Genomic DNA, 24045 nt, shown 5'->3' on the forward strand with positions numbered 1-24045 from the left:
AAGGTGAAAAAAGAGTTTCTAAAAATTAAATCAATACAAACCATCTCAAATTTGGCTTCTATAGAAAAGCAGACATACCTAGTTGTTCCTTAATAAGAACGGGAAGCAGGAGCTCTCTTGGGTCACTCAGACCAGCTTGATTTTCAGCAAACACCCGGAAAAAGTATTCAGAATTCTCCCTCAGACCAGAAACAATGTGATGGGTTGACTTCACCACTGCACATCTAACCCAGTTTTTCTGTCCCTTTTCTACTGCTTCAACGATATAGTGTACAATTCTGCTTCCACCATCGTGTTCTGGCTTCAGCCAGGTCAGGGAAACACTGTCTTTGGATACACCTGTCACTCCAAGTTTTTCAGGTGGGCTTGGCTTTTCTAAGAAAGTAAAACATCAAAAGAAAGAGATTAGTACATTTTTTCCCATGTGTGTTCCTTCTGCATCATCAAAGAAAAATTTTAAATGAAGGCCACATACTTCCTTTCCTTTGAGTCTCCTCCTTTTTACATAACTAGTTTGACTTCTGAGCCAAGCAAAGCTTCCCTAAGCTTTGTCATTACATGTCATAGGATGTCATAGCATTCATATTCAAATTAAGTGTCAAGCGACTAGATTAAAGGGTAAAATTTATCTCAAATTTGTCATGGGTATAAAAGGAATAAGATGAACAGTTTTATAAGAAACTTCATACAATTTCTGCACACACACTCTATCTGCAGTCATATTCAGTTATACTTAAATTCAACTCCAGCTATGTAAATTTTTACATTTTTTTTAAATTAACAAAGAACTTTCTCTTAGAGATTTTGTGTCGTGCTATAGTATGAACTATCTGAGGTATGAACCAAAAGCCTTTAAAATTAAGTGAGATTTTTAGGTAATTCACAATCAGACACCATTTACCAGATGAGGCTTGTGTAAATAAATAATGACTTCAGGTCAAAAAAAAAAATTAAGTGAGAGTAATTAAAATGATACATAGTATTCTAGGAAAATTAATATGGATATATAGATGTTCTTTGTTCTTAGAACATACCTGTTATTTTTACTCCTTCCTTTGTTTCAGCTGGCACACCGACACCAAACTCATTCTCTCCAGAGACCCGGAAGTAGTAGATGGCCCCTTCTTGTAGGTTGGTGACTTTGTAGGAGAGGCGGCTACAGTTGTTGGTCACAGAGACCCACGATTTCTTACTGGCCTCACGTTTTTCTATGTGGTAATTCTTCACTGGAGCTCCACCGTCGTTTTCAGGAACATCCCAGGATAACACAGCAGATTCTTTGGTTATATCATGTACGGTAATATTGGCTGGAGGACCCGGAGAATCTAAAACTTTGACAACTAAGGTCAGTGAAGCAGCATTCAAAATATTCTGAATTGTGAGTGTATATTTTCCAGAATCATTTCGGTTGGCATTTTCAATAGTAAGTGACGTACGAGAGTCTGTGGAATCAATGTAAGCTCTGGTGCGGAGGTCAGTGTCTGGCTTACTCCACAAGACGCTAGGCACTGGTCTTCCCCGGAAAGGTACGGTCATGGTAAATGAGGAACCGGCCTTGACAATCAAGGTCTTCTTCATTTCACTGTCAAGATCAAATACAGGTTCTTCTTCTCTTTCTTTTGCGATTTGGGGATCCGAGCTATCACTGGGATCACTAGCACCAATCTTATTGACAGATCTTACTCTGAAAACATATTCGGCTCCTGTAGTTAGTCCACCTATAGTATATTCTGTGCCTCTTAAGTTCTGAATAGCAGTTTCCCACTCAGTTTCATCAGATTTTTTGTATTCTACGGTGTATCCAGTTACTGGGGCCCCACCATCAAACAAGGGCTTAACCCAGCTGATAGTTATATTTGTCTTGCCCGAGTCCACGATCTTGGGTTTGGATGGAGGAGATGGCAAGAACACCGGGTCTTCTGCCCGAATCAAGGGAGAGGTTTCACTTGGAAGGCTCAGGCCAGCAGCGTTTTCTGCATAAACCCGATACTCATATTCACACCCTTCCCGAAGTCCGGTTGATTTCACTCTCAGGTCATAAACTGGTTTTTTGTTTACCCGCACCCATCGTAGACCGTTTTTCTCTCGCCTCTCAATTATATAGCCAGAGATCTCACTGCCTCCATCACTCTCAGGTCTCGACCAGCAAAGGGTCATGAACTCTTTGGTCACAGATGTAATTTCCAAAGATGTGGGTGGACTTGGAACCGTAAATGGATTTAGTGCCTTTACCGCCATGCTCTCCAGGGACTCACCAACACCATATTTATTAACACCTGTTACTCTAAAGATGTATTCGTTGCCTTTGAGTAGCTTGGTTACTTTACAGGATGTTGTCCTTAACTCTCCTTCACATATCGTCCACGCGAGGCGGCTTGTTTCACGTTTTTCTACGATGTAATAGTCGATATCTGCACCACCATTTTCTTGGGGTGGTCCCCAGGAAAGGGAGCATTTCTCAGCCGTGAGGCCACTTATTTCAAGTGGTCCTGCAGGTGGGCCAGGCTTATCAAGTACCTTGCAATTAACTGCCATAGACCGAGTCCCTGCAACATTCTTCAGGGTTAGTACGTACTGCCCAGTGTCTCGTCGGACACAGTCCTTCACCGTTAGCACAGTGTTACAGTCTGTCGAGACAATTTCTGTTCTTGCTCTTTCTTCAATTTCGACCCCATCCTTGGCCCAGGAAATTACCGGCAGAGGTCGCCCTGCAATGTCCGCATTTATCTTCAGGACCTCTCCAGCTTTGACAACAATGACGTCTCGGAACTTGACATCCATCATAATTCTTGGAGCCTCGACATCGTCTTTCACTGTAATCGGCCCAGTGGATTCAGATGGCTCGCTGACGGAGTCAGCCGCATTCTTTGCAAAAACACGGAATTCGTAACGCTGGTCTTCAGTAAGTTCAGTCACTTCAAAGTATGTTTCTTGTACATTAGTAAAATTGCACTTCAGCCACCGGCCATCCGGTAGCTCTCTACGTTCGATAATGTAGCCTGTGATCTTAGCTCCACCGTCATAACGTGGTTTGGACCACTTAAGCGACACCGATTTTCTTGTGATATTTGTGACTTCGGGTTGTCCGGGAGGATCACAAGGATCCCTTGCAGGGACCGGTTCACAGGATTTACTGCATTTACCGATTCCAGCGATGTTCTCGGCGTACACACGATACTCATACATCAGTCCTTCATCGAGGCCGGAGACTTTCATTTGCGTATCGGCGATGAGGATTTTATTTGCTTTGGACCAGAGAATGCTGCTTCTCTCTTTATATTCAAGGTGATAGCCAATTACTTGACTTCCTCCATCATTAACTGGCACTTGCCAGCTTACGATCATGGTCGATTTTGTGGCATGCACGACCTTAGGAGTACCAGGAGGGCCCGGGGGGCTGAATGGATACTCTGCAACAACAGGTGCAGACTCGCTGTAGGAGCTCCTGCCAAAGCGGTTTTCTGCACACACCCGGAACTGGTACTCACTTCCTGTGGTCAGACGAACTATTTTAATGGATGTTCTTGCTACTGCTTGTGAAACCACGTGCCATGTGGTAGAAGTGGTTTCTCTCTTTTCCACAATGTAATTGCTGATTTGGCAGCCACCATCATATTCTGGAGGATTCCAAGAAATGGTTACATTGTCACAACTGACCTCATCGATGTGAACAGGTCCTGGAGGCCCTGGTTTGTCAAGGACGATCACAGTGATAGGAACGGTTATGGCCCCGGCACTGTTTGAAACACACAATTCATAAGTTCCGACATCTTCCCTTGAAGCTTCCTTAATGGAGAGTGACGTTACGGTCTTTGAAGAAGAGACATTGACCCGTGTCGTTTCCTTAAGAATCTGACCGTCCTTCTTCCAGCTTACGGTCGCTTGAGGTCTTCCTTTAAATGGAACATCAATCTTCAGTTGGTCTCTAGCCTTTACATTGAAAGTATTGAAAGGAAGCTCAACTGAGGGCTTTATTTCAATGTCCCGTGCAATTACCGGCACTCCAAGTTGTCTCGGGTCACCTCTTCCTTTTTCATTCACTGCAGCTACCCTGAAGGTGTACTCTTCTCCTGCAGTTAGGCCAGATACAGTCGCCTCCAGAGTCTTAACTTGTGTGCAAGTGCTCCATTTTTCACTCCCTTTAGTCTGCATTTCAACTACATAACCAGTAATTTTGCTGCCACCGTCACTTTCTGGTTTCTCCCACTTAATTGTAGCTGTATTGCGGGTCACGTCGACAAGGGTCACTCTTCCGGGTGGGAGGGGTGGTTCAGAAACTTTAACGGGTTCAGTTGTTTCAGCTGGCAAACCAATCCCGTATTCATTGGAAGCCAAGACTCGGAAGTAGTAAGAACATCCTTCTTGTAGATTTTCAATTTTAAATGTGTTCTTGGTGCAGTTGTTTGTAACCGTAGCATATGCTTTTCTTGTAGTTTCTCGTTTTTCGACAATGTAGTTTGTAATCTTCGCTCCACCATCGATAAGTGGTGGCTCCCAAGACAAGATCACCGAGTCTTTCTTTACTTCTCTCACATTCAAATTCACAGGGGCGCTTGGCGAGTCAAGAACTCTGACGTTAACGAAAGCTGTCTTAGAACCGCTGTTATTTTCTAGCGTCAGGTTATACCGACCGCTATCAAATCTGGTGACGTTATCAATGACTAACATTGTGTATGAGCTGGTCACCTCGATCTGGGCCCTCTCAGTGAGAATGCCTTCGGCCTTCTCCCACTTAACCTCAGGTTCCGGTCGGCCTTTGATGGTGACAAATAAGCGTAAAGTAGCACTTGCCCGCAGAACGACTACCTTTCTCAGGTCAGCATCGAGTTCTATTTCTGGTGGCTCCAGCCTCTCTTTCGCCACAACTGAGCCAGGTATAGTTGCAGGTTCACCCACACCTTCAGAATTGATGGCACAGATACGGAAGTTATACTCCGTGTTCTCTTTAAGCTTGGTCACTGTGAATTGCTTTCCTTGTAATCCTGTTGGTGGAGTGCAAGTTGTCCATTCATCCGCAGAAGCTTCTTTGACCTCAACGACATAGCCCTTAACGGGGGCACCGCCATCATAAATCGGCTTACTCCACGCCAGGGAGACAGAAGATCTGGAAGTATCCGTCACTTTTGGATTACTTGGTGGACCTGGTGGATACAGAGCATCACAGGCACGGTAGAAAACAGATGGCTCGCTTGGTTCACCCACGCCAGCTGCGTTTTCGGCAGCAACTCTGAACTCGTAGGAATGACCTTCGGTAAGGCCAGTTACCCTGAACCGGAGATCTGTTAGAGTTTTCTTGTTGCACTTGGTCCATCTAATGCCTTCCTTATCTCGTTTTTCAAGAATGTAGCCCTCAATTTCGGCACCTCCGTCATCCACTGGACGTGCCCATGTTACCACCATAGAATCTTTGGTGATTGCTGAGGCTTCGGGTGGTGAAGGGGGACCTGGTAGTTTATAAGGATTACGGGCTATCACGGGCTCGGATTCCAAGGGCTCTCCAATTCCGTATTTATTGACAGCCATGACGCGGAAAATGTACTCATTACCAGGAAGCAGTTTAGTGACTTTGTAGTTGAGGGCCTGGACCTCAGTGGAAACCTGGGTCCAGGAGAGTCTGCTTGTTTCTCTCTTTTCAATGATGTAATGTGAGATATTAGCACCACCGTCCTGTAAAGGCGGGTTCCACGCCAGGTAACATTTCTCAGCAGTAACTCCAGAAACTTTCAGAGGTCCTTCTGGGGGCCCTGGCCTGTCAAGTACCTTTACAGTGATTGGTATGGACTTTGTACCACCAACGTTGCTGAGTTTCAGAATATACTGTCCTCCATCAGTACGTATACAGTCCTTGACAACAAGAGTGGTTTTCTGAATAGTAGATTTAATTTCCATCCTCGCAGCTGTTTCTTCAAGCTCTTTTCCATCTTTTGACCAAACGATATCGGGTATGGGCTTGCCGCGGATGTCAGCTTCAAGGACAAAAGTCTCTCCTGCGTGAACAACGATTACGTCTTTATATTTGGGATCCAGTGAGGCGTTCGGTGCATCAATTTCATCTCTTGCAGTGATGGCACCAGTGCTTTCAGACGGTTCACTAAAGTTGCCAGCTGCATTTCTTGCAATTACTCTAAACTCATATCTCTGGTCTTCTACAAGTCCACTCACTGTAAATTCAGTCTCTAACACGTTGGTGAAGCTGGCTTTCATCCAGCGGCCATCGGGTAGATCCTTCTTTTCTACGATATAACCTGTAATTTTGCTACCACCATCATAAGCAGGTTTCTTCCATTTCAGTGTGACATTGTTCCTTGTGATAACAATGGCTTCAGGGCGGCCAGGTGGGTCACATGGATCACGAGCGACAAAGCATTCTGACACTTTGCTAGGCTTGCCGATGCCAACAATATTTTCAGCAGAAACTTTGAACTCATACTCAAGTCCTTCATCAAGTCCGGTTGTTTTGAATTTGGTGTCTTGAATGGGAATCTTATTTAATTTGACCCATAAAATGCTGTTCTTTTCTTTCTGTTCAAGATGGTAGCCGATAACTTTGCTCCCACCATCGTTAACTGGCTCATGCCACTGCACAATCATTTGATCTTTTGAAATTGATGTCACAAAAGGAGTTCCAGGTGGTCCAGGTTCTTTAAATGGGTATTGTACAACAACTGGTTTAGAATCGAGAGGGGCACTCTTTCCATACCTGTTTTCTGCAAAAATTCTGAACTGGTACTCTGTGCCTGTTTTCAGTTTGGTTACTTTAATCGTTGTTCTCGCAACTGTTGCTGATACCATCTGCCAAGAGGTGGTAGTTGTATCTCGCTTCTCTACAATGTAGTTGCTTATTTGGCAGCCACCAGTATAGGCTGGAGGTTCCCAAGATATGACCACAAAGTCTGCGCTAACTTCATCGAACCGAACTGGTCCAGTTGGAGGTCCGGGCTTTTCCAAAACAATAATGCTGAGATTTTCTGTTGCGGTACCTGCACTATTTGTTGCTGTTATAGTGTATTTTCCAAAGTCATCTTTGTTACTTTCTTTAATGTGCAAAATAGTTGAAGTAGCTGTTTCCTCAACATTTACTCTTGTTGTTTGTTTAAGAGGCTCACCATCTTTGACCCATGAAATTTCAGGTCTTGGTCGGCCGATAACTGGGATTTCGATTTTAAGATCTTCTCCAGCCTGGACGGTATATGTGTTAAATGGCAACTTAAAACTAGGCTGTATGGTCAAGTCCTTGGCTATGACAGGAACACCGAGCACTCTTGGATCGCTTTTCCCTTTCTCGTTATAAGCCTTGACACGGAACTGATATTCTTGTCCAGAACTCAAACCAGTAATGACTGCACTACAGACTTTGGATTCGGCAACAGTACTCCATTTTTCGGTTCCTTTGGGCTGCATTTCAACAACATAACCCAAGACTCTGCTACCACCATCATGTTCAGGTTTCTCCCACATCAGCGATGCACTGGTCTGGGACACATCCGTGAGTGTCACTTTTCCTGGCGGGGAAGGAGGTTCAGCAGCTTTCACAGCATCAACAGTTTCCACTGGAATACCAACTCCAAATTCATTTTCAGCCATGACTCTAAAGTAATAAATGGCTCCCTCTGTAAGATTCTCAACTTTAAAGCTTGTTTTACCGCATTTACTACTCACATTAGCATATGCTTTTCTGGTTGACTCACGTTTGTCAATAACATAGTTCTTCACCTTTGCACCCCCATCAATGATGGGTGGTTCCCATACCAGAAGGACAGAATCCTTTTTAACCTCTTTGACTGTCAAATTCTGTGGAGGTCCTGGGGTGTCCAGAACCTTCACAGTCACGAAAGCGGATTTAGATCCACTGCTGTTTTCCAGCTTGAGAATGTATTTTCCGGCATCATTTCTATCACAGTTGTCTATTGATAGTTGGGTATAGTTTACCCCCTTTTCAATTTGGACCTTATCTGTGAATTCACCTTCCTCTCGAGACCAAGTGATCTCTGGTGTTGGGCGACCCTTGAATGGAATGTGAATTCTGGCCGACCCACCAGCTCTGACAACTATTCCTTTCCTTAATTCAGAGTCAAGGTCAAGTTCAGGTGCTTCAAGTTTATCTTCTGGTTTCACAGTACCAGGAACCGACGTAGCCTCACCTAAGCCAACTTTATTGAGGGCAGAGACTTGTATTTTATATTCTTGGTGCTCAATGAGTTTTGAAATTTCAAATCGAGTGGCTCTCAGGCCAGTCTGTGGAGTAACTATTTGCCATTCTTCTTCGTCTGCTTTACAGAGTTCTACTACGTAGCCTATGATCTCACTGCCACCATCATAGATGGGCTTACCCCAAGCGAGTGTAATTGAATTTTTAGTGGTGTCCACAATGTGTGCGTTGGTGGGTGGGCCAGGTTTGAATATAGGATCGCAAGCCTTATAATAAACTGTAGCTGGACTTGGTTCTCCAACTCCAGCAGCATTTTCTGCAGAGACTCTGAATTCGTATTCATGATCTTCTGTTAATCCTGTTACCCTCAGACGCAAATCTGTAATGCGGCGTTTACTACATTTTATCCACCTGATGCCACTTCTGTCTCTCTTCTCTACAATGTAGCCGATAATCTCACTTCCACCGTCACTATCTGGACGGTTCCAACAGACAGTCATGGAGTCCTTGGCAATGTTGGTGACTTCCAAGCTTTTTGGTGGTCCGGGAGGCACAAATGGATTTTTCATCAGTACTGGTGCAGATTCCAAAGGCTCCCCAACACCGTATTTGTTGACAGCCATTATGCGGAAAATATATTCATTCCCTTCTAAGAGTTTGGTAATTTTCAGAGAATTGGTCACAACTTCTGAAGCAACCACAGTCCAGGCAAGTCGACTTGTTTCTCTCTTTTCAACGACATAGTGAGAAATGTCACTGCCACCATCTTGAAGTGGTGGAGACCATGTCAAAGAGCATTTTTCAGAAGTGACTCCAGTAACCTGGACCGGCCCTTCTGGAGGTCCTGGCCTGTCCAATACTTTTACATTTACTGGGAAAGACTTAGAACCTGCAACATTGGAAGCTCTTAAAATATACTGTCCACCATCAATTCTAATGGCATCCTTTACAATAAGTAAAGCCTTAAAATCTGTGTTCTTTATCTCACATCTGGCAGATTCTTCAATTTCCTTATCTCCTCGTAACCACTCAATGGTAGGAAGGGGCTTTCCGTGGACATCAGCCTCAAGCCTGAATGTTTCTCCAGCATTCACCACAATTGTGTCTCTGAATTTTGGATCCATTGAAATTCTCGGAAGTTCAACCTCATCCCTGGCAGTTATTGGTCCAGTACTGTCAGAGGGTTTACTTATTACACCAGCTGCATTCTTCGCAATGACTCTAAACTCGTATCTTTGATCTTCAGTAAGGCCTGACACGGTAAATTGAGTCTCGATGACATTTGTGAAGCTGGCTTTCATCCAGCGACCCTCAGGCAAATCACGCTTCTCTATGATGTAACCTGTAATCATACTTCCGCCATCATATTCAGGTTTGGTCCACTGTAAAGTGATTTCATTTCTTTTAACCATTATTGCTTCTGGGGTTCCTGGCGGGTCACAGGGATCTCTGGCTACGTAGCATTCGGAATTCTTGCTTGCTTTACCTACTCCAACAATATTTTCAGCATAAACTCTGAACTCATATTCAATGCCCTCTTCAAGATTGAGTGCTTTAAACTGAGTGTCATGAATAATAGTTTTGTTGACTTTTGTCCACAAAATGCTATTTCTTTCCTTCCTCTCAAGGTGGTAACCTATGACGGGGCTTCCGCCGTTATTGATTGGTTCATGCCACTGAACGACCATGGCGTCTTTGGAAATGGCTGTGACAAATGGTGTGCCTGGAGGGCCTGGTTCTTTGTAGGGATATTGAGCTACAATTGGCTCCGACTCCAGGGCAAAGCTTTGTCCGTATCTGTTTTCAGCAAATATTCTGAATTGGTATTCTGTACCAGTTTTCAGTTTGGTCACTTTAAGTGTGGTTCTGGCGACAGTAGCAGAAACCGTGTCCCATACCGTGGTGGTTGTGTCTCTTTTCTGAACAACGTAGTTGGTGATTTGGCAGCCCCCTGTGTATGTTGGGGGGCTCCAAGATATTGTAATACTTTCAGCACTGACTTCATCAAATTTAACAGGTCCTTTTGGAGGATCAGGTTTATCTAGAGTTATAACTTCAATGGATGCTGTTTTCTGACCCACAACATTAGCAACTGTGATTCCATAGTGTCCACCGTCATCCTTATGCGTTTCTTTAATGCTGAGTACGGTGAGGTCAGGGGAATCAGTAACGTTGACTCTTGTGGTCTGCTTCAGTGGAAGACCATCTTTAGTCCAGGTAATGGTTGGCTTAGGACGTCCAGAAATTGGCACTTCTATTTTCAAATCTTGGCCAACCTGTACACTGTAGTTGCTGAATGCAGGTCTCACATCTGGCTCGATGACCAGATCTTTCGCAACTACTGGAACAGCAAGGGACCTGGGGTCACTTCTTCCCTTTTCATTTACGGCCACAACTCTAAAGAGGTATTCTTCTCCCTGAGTCAGGTTAGTAATTACCGCTTCGAGGGACTTGACTCGAGCACACTCTGACCATTTCTCGCTGTGCTTAGCTTGCATTTCCACAATATACTGAATGATTTTACTGCCACCATCATGTTCGGGCTTTGTCCAACTCAAGGAAACACTGTTTCTGGTGACATCATCCACAGTTATTTTTCCTGGAGGTTGTGGGACTTCTGCAACCTTAATAGGATCAGCAGTGTGGGCAGGAAGGCCAATACCGTACTCGTTCTCAGCTGTGACTCTGAAGTAATAACTGCAGCCTTCCTGGAGTTGTTCAATCTTCCAAGAATTCTTATGGCAGTTTGTTACAACCGCAGCATATGATTTTCTTGTGGCCTCACGTTTCTCAACAATGTAATTTTTAATCTTGGATCCCCCATCCAGCAGAGGCGGTTCCCATGTAATTGATACTGAGTCTTTAGTGATTTCTGTGACTTTCAGGTTAACAGGTGGACTTGGTGTGTCCAGGACTCTCACAGTAACAAAGGCAGACTTTGTTCCACTGCTGTTTTCTAATGTGAGAGTGTATTTTCCACTATCGTATCGGTTGACATTGTCAAGAACGAGAGAGGTGAAACTGCTAGTGACATCAATTATAGCTGCATCTCGGATTTCACCATCCATCTTCCCCCATTTAACTTCTGGTGTAGGACGACCTTTAATGGGAACAAATAGCCTTAAGGAGCCACCTGCCCTTATGTTTATAATTTTCCTTAGTTCTAGGTCAAGTTCAATGTCTGGTGCTTCTAATTTTTCTTCAACTATAACAGGTCCTGGGACATCCGCATGTTCTCCAACTCCAGCTTTATTGACAGCACAGATACGGAAATTGTACTCATGCTTCTCCAATAGCTTTTCTACTTCTATATTTGTTTTATTGATTCCGGTTGGTGGAGTGCACATGGTCCATTCGCCAACACTCACATCACATTTTTCGACAATGTAGCCTTGGATTTCACAGCCACCGTCATATATTGGTTTGCTCCAAGAAAGGAAGACAGAAGATCTGGTAATATCTATGACTTTGGGATTGTTTGGAGGTCCTGGTTTATAAATAGGATCACAAGCCTTTTGGTAAGCAGAAGGTAGGCTTGGTTCACTAAGTCCAGCAGCATTCTCGGCTGAGACTCTGAACTCATAATTGTGATTTTCTATGAGTCCAGTTACTCTCAAGCGCAATTCCCCAATCAGGCGTTTGTGGCATCTTGTCCATCGAATGCCTTCCTTATCCCGTTTTTCAAGAACATATCCAAGAATTTCACTGCCACCATCAGATGCTGGTCTTTCCCATACAACAACCATTGAGTCCTTGGTCACTGTTGTGATTTCTGGAGCCTTTGGTGCATCTGGCACTACAAACGGATTCTTGGCAATTACTGGCTCAGATTCAAGCGGTTCACCAACACCATATTTGTTTACAGCCATTATACGGAAGATATATTCATTGCCTTCGAGAAGCTTAGTAACCTTGTAGCTGAGAGTCTGCACATTGGCATCAACCAGAGTCCAAACTAAGCGGCTGGTTTCTCTCCTTTCCACAATATAATTTATGATGTCACTCCCACCATCCTGTAGTGGGGGTTTCCAAGCTAGTGTGCATTTTTCCGCTGTCACTCCTGATACCACAACAGGTCCTTCAGGTGGCCCTGGTCTATCGAGGACCTTGACATTTACGGTAACTGATCTCTCCCCTGCGACATTTTTGGCCTTCAGTATGTAATTGCCACTGTCAACACGTACTGCATCCTTTACGCTGAGACTGGTGGCAAAGTCCGTGCTCTTTATTTCTAATCGAGCTGTATTTGAAAGCTCCTGATCACCTTTTACCCACTGAGTGGTCGGTATCGGTTTGCCGTGAATATCTGCGTCAATCTTGAATGACTCACCAGCGTGAACCACAATTGTGTCTTTGTATTTTGGATCCATACTTATTCGTGGTGGATCTACCTCGTCTCTTGCTGTTATTGCTCCCGTGCTTTCTGAAGGCTCACTAAACACTCCTGCAGCATTTCGAGCTATCACCCGGAACTCATATCTCTGATCTTCAACTAGGCCAGTTACTTCAAACTGAGTGTCAATGACGTTCGTGAAACTGGCTTTCATCCAGCGGCCGTCAGGCAATTCTTTCTTCTCTACAATGTAGCCGGTGATCTTGCTTCCACCATCATAAGTGGGTTTCTTCCACTGGAGCGTCACAGAGTTTCGTGTGACAATAATTGCCTCTGGCCGTCCAGGCGGATCGCATGGGTCACGCGCCATGTAGCATTCTGACACCTTACTTGGCTTGCCGATGCCCACGATGTTCTCTGCAGAGACTCTAAATTCATATTCAATGCCTTCATCGAGGCCAGTGGTCTTAAACTTGGTTTGAGAAATGGGCGTTTTATTCAACTTCACCCAGAGGATACTATTTCTTTCCTTGCGCTCTAGATGATAGCCGATGACTCTGCTACCTCCGTCACTAACTGGCTCATTCCACTGTACTTCCATGCTGTCCTTGGAGAAGAGCGTTACAAATGGCGTGCCAGGAGGGCCGGGGACTTTGAATGGATACTGGGCTATGACAGGCTCCGAATTCAGGTATGTGCTCTTTCCGTATCTGTTTTCAGCTGCGATCCTAAACTGGTATTCACATCCGGTCTTTAATCTACAGGCCTTGATTGTTGTCCTTGCAACAGTAGCTGATACAATTTGCCAGGTGGTTGTGGAAGTGTCCCGTTTTTCTACGATGTAATTATTGATAGAACTCCCGCCGTCGTACTTAGGGGGGCCCCAGGAAAGAGTAATACTGTCAGCTGTCACTTCATCCATTTTAACGGGTCCTGTTGGAGGCCCTGGTTTGTCAAGAACAATAACATTAAGGGTTTCGGTAGCTTCACCAGCCGAGTTAGTCAGTTTAACTGTGTAATGTCCAACATCTTCTCGGCAGGCTTCCTTTATTGTCAGTAGTGAATTATTTTCTGTGCTCTCCGCATTTACTCTAGTGGTCTGCTTCAGTGGCACGTCGTCTTTATGCCAGGTTACAGCAGGTGTAGGGCGTCCAATGAACGGAACGTCAACTTTTAGGTCTTCACCGGCCAGTACAGTGAAAGTGGTGAACAGGAGTTTGAAGGCTGGTGGGATGACAAGGTCTTTGGCAATTACTGGCACGCTCAGTTGCCTGGGATCGCTGATGCCCTTTTCGTTCTGAGCGGACACACGGAAAGAGTATTCTTCACCCTGAATTAATCCGGTTATGGTGGCTTCGGTGACTTTGACTGTGGCACATGTGGCCCACTTGTCGCTACCTTTGCTCTGCATCTCCACAATGTAGCCTAGAATTCGACTGCCTCCGTCGTGCTCTGGTTTTTCCCAAGAGAGTGACACGCTGTTTCTGGTGACATCCACCAAAGTTATTTTTCCTGGTGGAAGGGGTCGTTCTGAGGCTTTCACAGATTCCGCAGTTTCGGCAGGCAGCCCGATGCCGTATTCGTTCTCAGCAAGAACCCTGAAATAGTAACTGCACCCTTCCTGAAGCTGGTCTACCTTCCAGGACGTCTTGTGGCAATTTGTTGCAACAGTTGAATATGCTTTTCTGGTTGATTCCCTCTTTTCAACAATATAGTTCTTTATTTTCGAACCGCCATCAAGGAGAGGAGGCTCCCACGTCAACGTGACAGATGTCTTAGTGACCTCCTTCACCTTGAGGTCCTGCGGGGGGCCTGGGGTGTCTAGGACTCTAACATTGACAAACGCAGATTTGCTGCCCGAGCTGTTTTCTACCGTGAGTATGTATTTGCCGCTGTCGAATCTGTTTACGTTTCCGACGATGAGCAGCGTGTAAGAGCTCGTGGATTCGATGCTGGCTTTATCTAAGGACTCTCCGTGTTCCCGGGTCCACTTCACCTCAGGGGCTGGCCTGCCTTTGATGGGGACAAACAGTCTCAGGGTGCAACAAGCTCTTATGGTGACAACTTTGCGCAGGTCAGCGTCCAGCTCAATCTCTGGAGGCAGCATCCTCTCTTCAGCCTTCGGGGTCCCAGGAACCAGCGCAGGCTCTCCCATCCCTTCGGAGTTCATGGCATAGATGCGGATTTTATATTCCTGATTCTCTACGAGGTTGGTGATGGTGTAAGAAGTTGCCTTGAGGCCAGCTGGTGGAGTGACAATCTGCCACTCATCTTCCTCGGGCCGGGCAATCTCGACAATGTACCCAGTGATTTCTGAGCCACCATCGTAGATCGGTTTATTCCAAGCAATTGAAATGGATGATCTGCTTGTATCTAGAACGCGTGGGTTCCCTGGTGGGCCGGGTTTAAACACAGCATCACAAGCTTTATAAAACGGACTCGTGGAACTCGGTGCGCTAATTCCAGCGGCGTTTTCAGCCATGATCCTGAACTCATACTCATGCCCTTCTGTTAGTCCAGACACCTTGTATCTCAAATCAGTAAGAGTTTTTTTGTTGCATTTCACCCAGCGTTGCCCAGCTTTATCACGCCGTTCTACGATATAATTGATGATTTCACTTCCACCGTCGGAGTCAGGATGTCCCCAGCAGACAACCATCGAGTCTTTAGTGATGGCTGTAACTTCGGGGTTTTTGGGTGGATCAGGGGGTCTGAACGGATTTACCGCAAGCACAGGCTCTGATTCCAGTGGCTCTCCAACTCCGTATTTATTTACAGCCATGACACGGAATATGTATTCATTGCCTTTCAAAAGCTTAGTGACCTTCAGCTTTGTCACTTGGACTTCTGAGGCGACATTTGTCCACGCCAATCTGCTGGTCTCACGTTTCTGAACTATGTAATGTTCAATCTTGGCACCTCCGTCGTCCAGTGGAGGCAACCACGACAGTACACATTTTTCTGCTGTCACTTCAGATACAGCTAAAGGTCCTTCAGGTGGGCCTGGTCTATCGAGAACTCTGACGTTGAAAATGTGTTTAGCAAACCCACCAGGATTAGTTGCTGTAAGGATATACGCGCCGCTGTCCCTTCTTGTTGAATCTTTGTTTATCAGATAAGTAGAGAAATCTGCAATTCTTATTTCTAGCTTTGCTGTGCCTTCAAGCTCCTTTCCATCTTTGGTCCATTCCATCGTTGGAAGTGGGCGACCTGAAACGTCAGCTTCTAGCTTGAATGCTTCTCCTGCTTTTAATATTATTGTGTCTTTAAACTTAACGTCCACCATTATCTTTGGTGCTTCGATGTCATCCCTGCACGTGATAGCATCTGATGGCTCAGACGGTGGACTAACAGCACCAGCAGCGTTTTTGGCAATCACTCGGAATTCGTAGGCAGCATCTTCTGTTAGGCCGCTGACTGTAAACTCATTCTCCAGAATATTGCTGAAGTTGGCCTTTAGCCACCGTCCATTGGGAAGGTCTCTCTTTTCAACTATATAACTGGTAATTTTAAAGCCTCCAGTGTATTCAGGCTTAGCCCATTTAAGTGTCACTGTGTGTCTAGTAATATTCAGAGGAACCGGTTTCCCAGGTGGGTCAATGGGATCTAAAGCAAGCATAGGTTCAGATGGCTTGCTTGGCTTGCTTTTGCCTGCCAGGTTTTCTGCAATCACTCGGAATTCATAAGCAATACCATCTGTAAGTCCACTAGATTTGAAAATGTTGCCTGGCACCAATGCTTTGCTCACGGTCTGCCAGAGAATACCATTTCGTTCTTTTCTTTCAATGTGATATCCTAAAATGGGGCTTCCACCATCAGAAAGAGGCTCATGCCAGCTTATTGTCATAGAATCTTTGGTAACTGCAGTCACCTGAGGGGTCCCAGGAGGCCCAGGAACCTTAAATGGATAGTTGGCAACTATAGGTGCTGATGTGATGCCTGGTCCAACTCCGTATCTGTTTTGTGCTTTTACCCGGAATTGATACTCCACTCCAGTAGTGAGGCGAGTGGCTTTATAGGTAGTGCGTATGACGGTGGTTGCTAGTTCAACCCACGTAGTGCTGTCGGTCTGTCGCATTTCTACTATGTAGTTGCTTATGGGTACACCTCCGTCGTTCTCGGGCGGGTCCCAAGAGAAGGTTACAAAATCAGATGAAACTTCATCGAATCGGATTGGTCCAGTGGGTGGCCCTGGGATATCGTGGACTTGAATGGTGATGACATCACCAACCTCTCCTACAATGTTCCTTGCTGTCAATGGATAGGGCCCACTATCACTTCTTACACACTCGTTGATATTTAAGATGGTTGAAGTTGCTGTATTTTCAAAATTAACTCTCTGTGTCTGTTTAAGAATCTGGTCTCCTTTTTTCCACGTGACTGTGGGCTTTGGCCGACCAAGCACTGGAATTTCAACTTTGATGTTGTCACCAGCTTTGGCAATGACCAATTTCTGATAAATGCCACGCAGATCCAATTCTGGAAGCATTGTCTGCTCCTTGACAATGACAGGTCTGCTTTCTCTAGGGGCACTTCTTCCTGCACTGTTCACAGCCATCACTTGGAAGGTATATTCCTCTCCTTCTGTTAGATTCTTCACCACACATTCTAGCCCTTTCACGGTTGTGATGTGAGTCCACTGGTCAGAGCCCTTTCTCTGGGCTTCAATTACATAGCCAGTGATCTTACTGCCACCATCGTGCTTTGGTTTAGGCCACGCCAGGCTGACTGTGCTCTTAGTTATGTCCATAATGTTCAGACTATCTGGTGGTGATGGTGCCTCAGAGGCTTTCACGGGTTCTGTTGTTTCTGCTGGCTCACCAATTCCATATTCGTTTTCTGCCATCACTCTGAAGAAGTATTCACAACCTTCGGACAAGCCGGTAACCTTATATGTGCATTTGTGGCACTTCGTGCTGACTGTGGAGTAAGATTTCCGTGTTGCTTCTCGTTTCTCCACGATGTAGTTTGTTATACGTGAGCCCCCATCTATCAGAGGAAGGTCCCAGTGCAGGGTGACACTGTCCTTTGTGATGTCAGTAGGCCTCAGGTTAAGGACAGGTCCTGGGGTATCCAAGACTCTGACATTAACAAAGCCACTTTTCTTCCCAGCAGCGTTTTCGATGGTCATGACAAATTTACCAGTGTCATATCTGTTACATTCTGGTATAATGAGAAGAGTAAATGATTCCGTATTCTCAATGTTAGCTCGGTTTTTCAGGTTGATGTCGTCTTTGGTCCACGTCACTTCAGGAGCAGGACGACCTTTAATTGGCACGAATATTCTAATACTGAGTCCTGCTCTAACAACGAGTGTTCTTCGAAGCTCAGCATCTAGTTCAAAATCAGGAGCCATTTCCCGTTCGACAATTTCAACGTCGGGAATCACTGCTGGCTCCCCGATCCCTGCATCGTTGATGGCTCTGATTCTAAAATTATATTTTTCTTTGGTCTGCAGATCAGGGACAACAAATTGAGTGATTCGGAGAGCAGTTCCTGTTGTATCTTTTATCCAGGCCTCATCTCCTACTTTTTGATGCTCTACAACATAGCCGGTGATTTCAAGTCCTCCGTCATAATGAGGCTTGCCCCATGCTAAAGAAGCAGACTTTTTGGTAGTGTCGGTGACACGTGCATTTGAAGGTGGGCCTGGGGGATCTGAAACAGAAGCAAAGACACCAAAGTGTATATTAGGAGTTTGGCTTTTGGATAACTTGGCTGAGATACTGGCACTTCCAAATGAGTGGTGTGGAAAAAAAATAAATACTAACATGCTACGTCTTTCATCAGGACAGGATCTGAGGCATCGCTAGGTGGACCAATTCCGGCTTTGTTTTCTGCGCTGACCCGGAATTCGTAGGTGTTTCCTTCTTGCAGTCCTGTTACTTTGCATCTGAGATCCGAAACTGGCATCTTTGTTGCTCTCACCCACCGTAAGCTTTTCTTTTCTCTCCTTTCGATGTGATATCCTGTGATTTCACTACCACCGTCATCCACTGGTCTTTTCCAACTGACAGTGGCAGTGTTTTTAGTGACATTTGATACCTCTGGTTTTCCAGGAGGGCCAGGGGGACCTGAAAAGGAAGCATATTTATGAGAAATCCATGCTTTCATAAACTGTGCTGCAAATGTTAACGTGTCCGCTCCCTCATGTGCTCTACGTACCAAATCTGTCCACCATTTTGACAGGTTCCGACTGTACAGGCTCTCCTTTCCCATACTGGTTTACAGCTGAGACCCGGAAGAGGTACTCATTCCCTTGGATAAGTTTGGTTGCCACATGCCTGCAAGCCTGAATGTCTTCAGCAACCACTGTCCACAAAAGTCGACTGGTTTCTCTCTTTTCAAGGACATAGGACTTAATTGGTGAGCCGCCATCCTCCAATGGTGGTGTCCATGTAAGCGTTGCTTTTTCAGCAGAAACGTTACTGATTTCAATGGGACCTGGGGGACCAGGTACATCGAGGACTGTTACCTTCACGTGTTCCTCCTTTGTGCCAAAAGGATTGGTAGCAGTAATGGTATATTCACCAGCATCTTTTCTAGTGGCATACTTGACAGTAAGCATGGAAGACGTTGGGGTCGAAGATATCTGAACGATATCTGATGGTCTAATGTCTTTTCCTGCCCTAGACCAACTCGACTTTGGAAGGGGCTTGCCATGAATGCTAATGGCACTCAAAACAATGGTATCTCCTGCTTTGATTGTCAGCCCGTCTTTTATTGTGGGATCAAGGACAATGGTCGGTGCCTCTGCAAAGAAAAAAATACGTTTTAATCAGAAAAGGAAGGAGGCTTAATTTTCTATTTTTTTACGTACATGAAAAGTAAAGTAGACTCACCGTATTCATCCTTGCAAATAATGGCTCCTGTACTTTCTGAGGGAGCACTGATAGCACCTGCTGTATTCTTTGCTCTAATTCTGAATTCATATTTTCCACCTTCAACAAGGTCAGTTACAGTAAAGGCACAATCTGGGACATTAACATGGTTGGCTTTCGTCCAAGATTTAGAGGGTAGATCCCGCTTCTCCACTATATATCCGGTCAGCTTATGACCACCGTCATATTTGGGTTCAGTCCAAATGAGGGTCACTGAATTCCTTGTTACATTAATAACCTCAGGTTTGCCAGGAGGATCTAAAACGAAGCAAAAAGCCAGTCAAATACCAGTGGGTTTTTTTTTTTTTTTTCATGCAGAACACACACATGGGCCTTTCTTTGTGTAATGACTTACCAATCGGATCAAGTGCCACAACTGGCTCTGAAGGCAGGCTTGGCTTGCCTACTCCTGCTAAATTGATTGCCATAACTCGGAATTCATATTCAAGACCTTCAGTTAATCCTGTCACTTTGAAGTCTTTCATCCTGATAGGAGTCTTGTTAGCTCTCTTCCACAGAAGGCTGTTTCTTTCCTTGAATTCAATATGATACCCTACAAAATAGAGCCGGTGAATTTGTCAATTCAGGTAGGAAACACAAACGCCAACCTGATTCTTGAATACGTGTTTTTGCCCAGATAGTTCCACATAATATGGAAGAAATAGTCATTCTTGATAGCATCTACACTTTTATTAGCTAAGGACTATTTTCTTTTCTCTTGGAATCTATGCATTTATTGCACCTTCTATTGAAAAATTCTAACTTACAAAAATAGGTGTCACTCAGAAAGACTTTTCTTATTAACTATTAGGAGATTTTCACTGAAATCAAGTATTAGCTTAATTCATGCTTGATGTACTGAAAGGCAAAAACGTTACCATCTGTGTGGGTAGTGCTATAAATTAGGAGCGTACGTTCAGCGTCTTTTCAGGGAGGATGATTTAGAAGAAACACTAATGTAGAAGCTATAGGATTAGAGCAAATTACATACCTGTAATTGGGGAGCCACCAGTTTTCCTGGGGTCAGTCCAAGTTAGAGATACCGAATCATGTCTGACTTCCACGATATTAGGAGGTGGGGGAGCATCAGGCACATCTGGGAAAGAGTAAATGATGCAAGATTTAGGAGTAGGGCACTTCCTCAAAAACATATTTTGCTTTGTGTTTTCTGACTCTGGGATACTTACCAAATGGATGTTTAGCAACCACTGGGTCTGATTTCAGGCCTTCTCCTACACCGTATTTATTTTCGGCACTGACCCTGAAGGTATATTCCATGCCCTCGTGAAGTCTGGTTACTCTGAAAGTGGTTTTCTGGACAGCTGAGGCACACGTCACCCACTTGTTGTTTACAGAATCTCTCTTCTCTAGGATATAGTTGGTGATCTCAGAACCTCCATCATCCTTTGGAGGACCCCACTTTAAGGTTATGGCTTCTGCTGTGACTTCTTCAAATTTGATCGGTCCTGTGGGGATGCCAGGCTTGCCAACAACTTTTATAGAGAGAGTTCCTTCCTTGGTGCCGGCAACGTTCTTCAGCGTGATTGTGTATTTCCCAGCATCAGATTTTTGGCAGTCGTGTACCACAAGAGTTGTGTTAACGGCAGTGGACTCTACACTGACTCTTGTGTCAGTTGCTAGAGGATCTTCCCCTTTCTTCCAGGATACTGATGGAGCTGGCTTGCCCTTTATGGGGATCTTAAGACGGAAGTTGCTGTTTTCTTTAGCCAAGTAGCACAAATCAGGTATGTCCTTTAAGTCAAGGTCAGGAGCCACTGTTAAATAGCAGAGATGAATTATTCTCATTTTTCAGGCCAGATAATCAATTTCTTTAGATCATTAAAATTTTTAAAAGGATTTCTTTAAAATAGAAGCCAGTGAGTGGGCTCAAGAGTGCATTTTTGATGACAATAAAAGGAAATTTATAAAGATGCGTGGCTAACGGCTTACCAATATCATCCTTTGCCACAGCAGTGATTTCACTTGGGGTTCCTTCTCCATTTTCATTCTCAGCACTCACTCTGAAGGTATATTCCTTGCCTTCAGTCAAATCTTTTGCGGAGTACTGTAAGCTTAATGATTTCATAACACGTTGCCACTTATTGTCCTCAGTCAGGAAATCCACTACATATCCAGTAATTCGACTTCCACCATCACTGCGAGGCTTTTTCCAGCCAATGTTACAGGACGACTTGGTTACGGATATCACTTTCAGGTCCACAACTGGTCCAGGAGTTTCTAAAGCAAAGGAGAAATGGTCAGTGTAAGCCTCAGAAAACCAAGGTAAGAGGTCACTCAAAATGATGGGGTAGTAGCTCATTTGCTTACCGGAAGCTTTGACGGCATCACGTGTTTCACCAGGATCACCAATGCCATACTCATTCTCAGCAAACACCCTGAAGAAGTAGGATTTTCCCTCCTCCAAGTTGGACACTCTGAAGCTTGTTTTTGAGCACTCAGTTGTCACCGTAGACCAGGACTTCCTCTCTGCATCACGTTTTTCTACCACATAGTTTATGATGGGACTTCCGCCATCAATAATGGGAGGATCCCAGGTAACATAAGCAGAGTCTTTGGATATTTCCTTAACAGTGACATTGACAGGTGGCCCGGGAGTATCTGGACAGATCGTGGGTAAATGAGAAATGAACATATAAAAAATACACAGACTACATTTTTAACATACGATTGTTTTTTTCAAATAGACTTACCAAGCACTTTCACTACGATGGTGTATTCCTTTTTACCACAGCTGTTCTCCAGAGTCAAGATATATTTTCCTGCATCATATTTGTTCACATTTTCACAGCGCAAGAAAGTGTCAAAGTCTGTTGATTTTATGTCAAGTCCAATCCTTTCTCTTAGATTGACATTTGGCTTAGACCAAGTTATCTTTGGAGGTGGACGTCCTTTTACTGGTACATACAGTCTCATCGTAACTCCGGCACGTAGTATGAGAGTTTTCCTCAAATCAGCATCGAGTTCTCCCTCAGGTGGAACTGTTCAAAGTTAATAATTTAATGGTCAGGTGTATTTCCAAGGACTAGCCTCATCACTCCTGAAGTAAGGTTCTTTTCCAGAACTGATTTCTTGGTCTTTAAAAAATTCTTAGTATGATCCTCAAAACTTCTGTCAACTATTTCAGCACTCCATCCATCTTCCAACATTCTACTTATCCTACAGGCTAGAACAAATTTTCCCTGAAGGATCTGTACCTCCTCTCTTCCTCTTCTCACGAACCTTCCACACTCTCAAACTCTGTATGTTAAATGTAGATAATTGATTCTTGGCTCTTTTTCATTCTTGTTTTTCTTTTCTAGATTCAGTAAAGACTCTCTGCTCTATATTCTGCTCTCTTTCTTTATTTCATCATGGGAAGAATAATACATAGGGGGTGAAGTATAATACCAAATAATTCAAAATAAAAGAAGAAATGGTTATGGGAAATAAGCAAATAGAAGAAATGATGAGAAGGGAAATTAAGATGGAGAGTCTACAATTACATACTTATGAAGAGAGGGGTGGATTAGAAGAGGAAAAAAAAAACCAATTAGAATGCCAAGTAGCTCACTACGTTAGTTTTTTTTTTTTTAAAAAAAACCTCTTTATTTTCAGACTAAAATTCCTATATTCCATATTCTTTTGAAGACATGAATTCTCACGTAAGCATGAAAGGCTTTTCAGAGCCGCAGATAAGCCTGCATTCCATTTGGTCCGTATACAATACCTTAAAGTACCAACCCAGCTCTCCTACAACGTACTCTGAGAGCTGCCAACTCTAATGCTCATAAATAAACAAGTCTACATAAGGGACTTCTGTCCTGCCTTTTATTACATGACCAATGAGAAAAACTCTATTTCTCGTGGTCATAGACACTTACTTAAGATGTCCTTGGGACAGTGTTTGTCTGGCACATCACTGGGGTCGCTGTATCCAATCTTATTAACAGCATACACACGGAACTGATATTCTGTGTTTTCCATTAGGCCAGTAACCTCGAAGCGGGTTTTCTGTAGCTTCTGTGGCAAATTGCACCTCACCCAGTTATCAGAGTCAGCTCGTTTTACTTCGACAAGGTAACCAATGATAGGGCTACCACCGTCATAGGCTGGCTTGCCCCACGATAGACTCACGGAGCTGCGGGTGGTATCGTATACTTTGGGAAAAGCTGGTGGGCCAGGAGGATCTGAGGAGAAGTAACCGAAAAATGTCATTAAAATCTCATTGGTGGTTGTTCAGGGTTGATTATTACATAAGAAATGGGACTCTTGAGGGGGAGGGGCAAGATGGCGGAGGAGTAGGGTCTCCAGGTCACCTGTCCTCAGCAAATTACCTAGAAAACCATCCAATCATCCTGAAAACCTACGAATTCGGCCTGAGATTTAAAGAGAGACCAGCTGGAACGCTACAGTGAGAAGAGTTCGCGCTTCTATCAAGGTAGGAAGACGGGGAAAAAGAAATAAAGAGACAAAAGGCCTCCAAGGGGGAGGGGCCCGCGAGGAGCCGGGCTGAGGCCGGGGCGAGTGTCCCCAGGACAGGAGAGCCCCGTCCCGGAGGAGCAGGAGCTGCACCGACCTTCCCCGCGGAAAGGGGCTCCCCGGGAATTGGAGCAGGATCCCCAGAAAGGCGGGGACGCCCTCGGGCTCCCTGGGACAGTAACAGAGGAACTGCGCCCCGGGAG

General features: G+C 44.6%; 1 protein-coding gene across 27 annotated transcripts in view; it reads right to left on the reverse strand.

Moving 5' to 3' along the window:
- LOC121501618 (titin-like) overlaps window positions 1–24045 on the reverse strand; it is a 281158-nt gene that overhangs the window by 32069 nt on the left and 225044 nt on the right. For all 27 annotated transcript variants that reach the window (XM_041773882.1, XM_041773881.1, XM_041773880.1 and 24 more), the window contains 12 exons: window positions 23245–23550; window positions 22075–22362; window positions 21692–21982; window positions 21314–21601; window positions 20551–21138; window positions 20355–20459; window positions 19719–19916; window positions 19325–19621; window positions 18648–19235; window positions 18254–18556; window positions 1035–18140; window positions 79–375 (listed from right to left, as the gene is read on the reverse strand). In XM_041773882.1, coding sequence (XP_041629816.1) covers window positions 79–375; window positions 1035–18140; window positions 18254–18556; window positions 18648–19235; window positions 19325–19621; window positions 19719–19916; window positions 20355–20459; window positions 20551–21138; window positions 21314–21601; window positions 21692–21982; window positions 22075–22362; window positions 23245–23550 — 20655 coding nt within the window. The remainder of the gene's footprint in view (window positions 1–78; window positions 376–1034; window positions 18141–18253; window positions 18557–18647; window positions 19236–19324; window positions 19622–19718; window positions 19917–20354; window positions 20460–20550; window positions 21139–21313; window positions 21602–21691; window positions 21983–22074; window positions 22363–23244; window positions 23551–24045) is intronic.

The sequence above is a fragment of the Vulpes lagopus genome, chromosome 11 (genome assembly GCF_018345385.1).
Source record: "Vulpes lagopus strain Blue_001 chromosome 11, ASM1834538v1, whole genome shotgun sequence".
Lineage (NCBI taxonomy): Eukaryota > Metazoa > Chordata > Mammalia > Carnivora > Canidae > Vulpes > Vulpes lagopus.